General features: G+C 44.3%; 1 protein-coding gene across 1 annotated transcript; it reads right to left on the bottom strand.

Annotated features, from left to right (window-relative positions):
• Positions 1-644: 644 nt before the first annotated feature.
• LOC127680022 (PRAME family member 8-like) lies at positions 645-3,412 on the bottom strand. The gene is made up of 3 exons (XM_052175586.1): positions 3,126-3,412; positions 2,110-2,691; positions 645-1,212 (listed from the first exon to the last, which is right to left on the bottom strand). The coding sequence occupies exons 1-3, from the start codon at positions 3,410-3,412 to the stop codon at positions 645-647; spliced, it is 1,437 nt and encodes a 478-aa protein (XP_052031546.1).
• Positions 3,413-3,992: the final 580 nt, after the last annotated feature.

The raw sequence follows: 3,992 nt of genomic DNA, 5'->3' as shown, positions 1-3,992 counted from the left end.
GCCCATCTCTGGGAGAACTGATAGTTCTAACAACTCCCCTACACCCCATTTCTAGAATGTTCTTGCCTTCAGGGTCTAGTGTAGGAATGACACTGAGTCCACAATCACATCACATCACAAGGAAGGTTCTGAACAGATGTGGGATTTCAAGAGCCAGTCACAATTAGTTTGACAATTCTGTGTCCATAACCACCAAGGAGCCAAAGAGTGGGAAGTGAAGAGTAAAAGACAATGTCATAATTAACTTTAATGCTACCAATATGTCTTATATGATAATGTCTTTGATCATACATCATGAGGTCATAGGATACTATGAACATAAACCTATAAAACTGAGGTCAGTGACTCAGTAGCACATGAGAGGAGACCATTAAGTTCATAGATTGGCCATATATTTACAACATGGGGAAGACACTGGCGATTCTGTCCCGATAGGGGCGCATTTAGAAATGCAGTACCATCTTTCTGATTCTACAAGATGTCTGATGTTATTATCTTATTCTTCATTTCAAGTGACACTTGTGGTCTCCATACACAGAACACCATTTTGATTCCAATGGATCTGAAGCCATAAAATTCTGCAATACCATGATGAATGTACTTCCTCAGATATAATGTCCTAGCATCTAGAATCAGCCTCCTCTTTACTGCCAGCAACGGCAAAGTCTGGTCTCCTTATCATAGATGCAGCGACTCCTACAATAACGGCAGGTTTTTGTAGCAAATGTGATTGTCTTGGGCTGCCTTCTGGCCATGAGTGTATCCATGAGATTTCGACACAGTTGGGAAAATCTGTGCAGTATAAGATAACCCTCGTGATCATAGCACTCTAGTGGGGCAGGGTAGTGCTCAACAATCAACTTGCTTTGGTTGGCCATGCATTGCAGAAGGTCCTCCATTACAGCAGTGGAGAAGTCATTCTCATAGAAATTGACTGAGGTGAGCTGTGAGCACTGGCCCAGAGCTGGCAAAAGGACATTGAGCTGAGAGTCGTTCATCCTGCAGTTCTCTAACTGCAGGGTCTGCAGAGTATCAGATACATTCTCTAGGAGTATTCGGAGACTCTTGGAACATGACTTGGGAAACACTACACCATCGAAGTGCAGGTGTTTAAGTTGATGGAGCCTCTGACACTCTGACATTTGTTTCAAGTCTGACTTTGAGAGTTGGCAGACAGTCATAGACAAGGACTCCAAGGGGCTCTTCAGGCATCTAGAGAAAGAATAAGACAATTGTTCTGGCTCATGGTGCTGGAGGACACTAGTAAGACTGATACTGACACAGAGAATCCACATGTGTAGAGTCAATTTATGCTTATGTTGAAGGTCCACCCTAGGGAAACAGCATGCTGATGTCTCCTCATAGCATTGTTCACTGAAGCATATTACAGTCAGGTTGAGTGGGATCAGACCACAGGTCTGCAACTCCCCTACCTCACTCTGTCAGAGAACTAGAGTTTGCCCCATCATGCTAGGAGAGCACACCTAGAAAGAACTAGCACAGAAGGGTTCTGGCAATATCGTGGCCTATGTCCTGTAGACTTTATCCATGTCCCGGCTATTTCCACAATTTTTATCCCTGATCACAGTGTTTCACCCTTGACAATGATGACCTCCACCACAGTGTAACAGATTTCTCGTCTACTTAGTCCCAACTTGTGTTCAAATCATCATTTCCTTTACAGAGAAGTAGAGGCTGACTGACTCCAAAAGAGGAACAAACTGGTTCCTGTTCTCACATATCTTTGTAGAGGGTAGGTGTGGAGCCTCCCCATATCTGGCCCCTCTGCTCTGTCCTGTTACCATGAATCAGTCTTGCCTGGATCCCAAAGAGTAATATGAAAAGTACACTTGCAGCGTCTGACCCACACAATGGAATGCTTACAAGACAGCTTTCTCAATATCCCCTACGCCAGCCCATAATCTTCTACATGAGTGGGGACCAAATTAAATGTGTGCCATCAAGAAGGAAACAATCCACACATTGATAGTGTAATAAGTGCACCACTGTAGCATCCTCTATGACTGTCACACCTCAGATGCCCACTAATGATTGAAGTAAATGGAAAGGCTGTTGCTATAACAGAAACAGATAACTATCCTTCCTTACCTGAACAACTGTTTCATGTTGTCACTGGAAAAGAAGTCACCATTCATGCAGAAGTGTTGGAGATAGTTGAGTTTGGAGAACTGAGAAAGGAATTTGGCAGCACAGTTTTTTACATCTGCAAAACGGAGCACACCACCTACTGAGTTCCTCGATCTTATTTCCCTTAGATGGAATTTGCGAAGATTTCTCATCTGGCCAAAGCAAGGTGCAAAGCAACCTAGAAAGGATAGGACCTGCTTTGTGTATATTTCCAATTCCTCAATATAGTTTGGCTGAAAAATGTTCAAGATCTCCCTGATACTCTCCACCGAGAAGTGACAAATCTTCATCTTCAGACAGCATAGCCTCAAAGATTGTTTTCTCTGCTGGGCCCATTTTAGTAAGTATATTTGATGTTGCAGATGGAAGCCAAGGCTCAGGTCAGTGACTACCTTCACACGCTGCCTCAGTGCATATCTAGGAATGTGCTTTGCAACGTGCTTCTCATTCCCAGTCTTTGCTGAGCAGACTTCATCCTTTCTTCCAGCACATACATCCCCAAACTCCTGGTGCACATCTCTCAAGTCCAAGACTTGAAGTTTCCTGATTCTGTGAAAGATAAAGGCAAAGTTTCATAATGTAAAATGAACCAACATGGAGTTGGCCTTGATCCCACATGTCTAAGATCAGCTCCATCACAGCCACGTCACACCAGGCAGGCAAAGACACTGCATTGAGCTGCATCTGGAGACATGCCCTATTTCCCTCCATTTATTTGCTCTTGACTTGTGTCTCTTCCCTATCTAGTGCCTGTAGGAAAGCCACAGAAAGGCTCATCCTAAAATGGCTCCTTGTACCCTGATCTGTCCTGACCTATGACTGTCATTTAATTAGTTTTCAAATTGAATGGTATTTCCACAAATCCCCATGTCAATGATATCTATTGCCCCCGTGCTGTTTTCCCCATCCTTCCTGCCCTAATGTGTGGCTTCCCACTATCCCTGATTCCGCATCTACCCTCCTTGGACCTTGCTTACCTGGGACTAACATTCTGTGTCAGCAGTATATCTATGCCATCCAGCACAGCTTGAAAGACCTCCACATCAGGGGTTTTCATCAATGCCCCCACAGGGAGGCAGGGAAAGGGCCAGGCTGCCACCATTGCCTTCAATATCTCTGTGTGTCTGCCATTGAAGGCCTCCAGGAAGAGGGGTGGGAAAAGCACAGTGGGCAGGTGATCCAGATTGGAGGAGTTTATGGCATCTTTCCTCAGCAGAGCATCCAGTGCCAGCTTCTCGAGTGTGGGAGGGTTGTAGGTGCTCATCCTGATAGATATTCTGTCAGAAGCAACAAGGTGAAGCATTTAGGAGACATAATTTCAGGCTAAGTTTTGAGAAGTGCTATTTCTAAATATTGCAGGAACCAGAAGGCCAGAGCCCATGCTCTGGCAATAATGGAGAACACAGTCTGCCCAATTATACAATCCTGTGGTCTCCAGGCCACAAGTTCACCACTCTCAGCATGTGGATTCTCTTTTAAGCATACACAGTGGAAAATGTTAACCACTGTTGCATGGGATATCAAACCATGCTTCTCTTAATCTCATGCCTAATATAAGGCAAAGTTTCAGACTGGCCAGAGTCTTGTTTCAGGAAAAAGGACACTGAACATCTTTGCAGGCCCTGAAGAAAATATACTGCTGATGTCACAGATCCAACCAGGCTTCTTGTCCTTGCAACAGATTGATCCTTCCTGAGAAGGGCTAAGGAGATCCTATGAGACGCCTGTCTGTATGTATCACTTAACAGTTTGAAGGCCAGGGTGAGAAATCTAGGCTATATTGTATTGTTTTGGGAAATGAGGTAAAATTCATAGCCACCTGGATAAATAATCAGACCACATCT

This window comes from Apodemus sylvaticus, chromosome 3 (genome assembly GCF_947179515.1).
Source record: "Apodemus sylvaticus chromosome 3, mApoSyl1.1, whole genome shotgun sequence".
NCBI lineage: Eukaryota > Metazoa > Chordata > Mammalia > Rodentia > Muridae > Apodemus > Apodemus sylvaticus.
The sequence above is the reverse complement of the archived record's forward strand: the minus strand, read 5'-3'. Positions and strand labels throughout refer to the sequence as shown.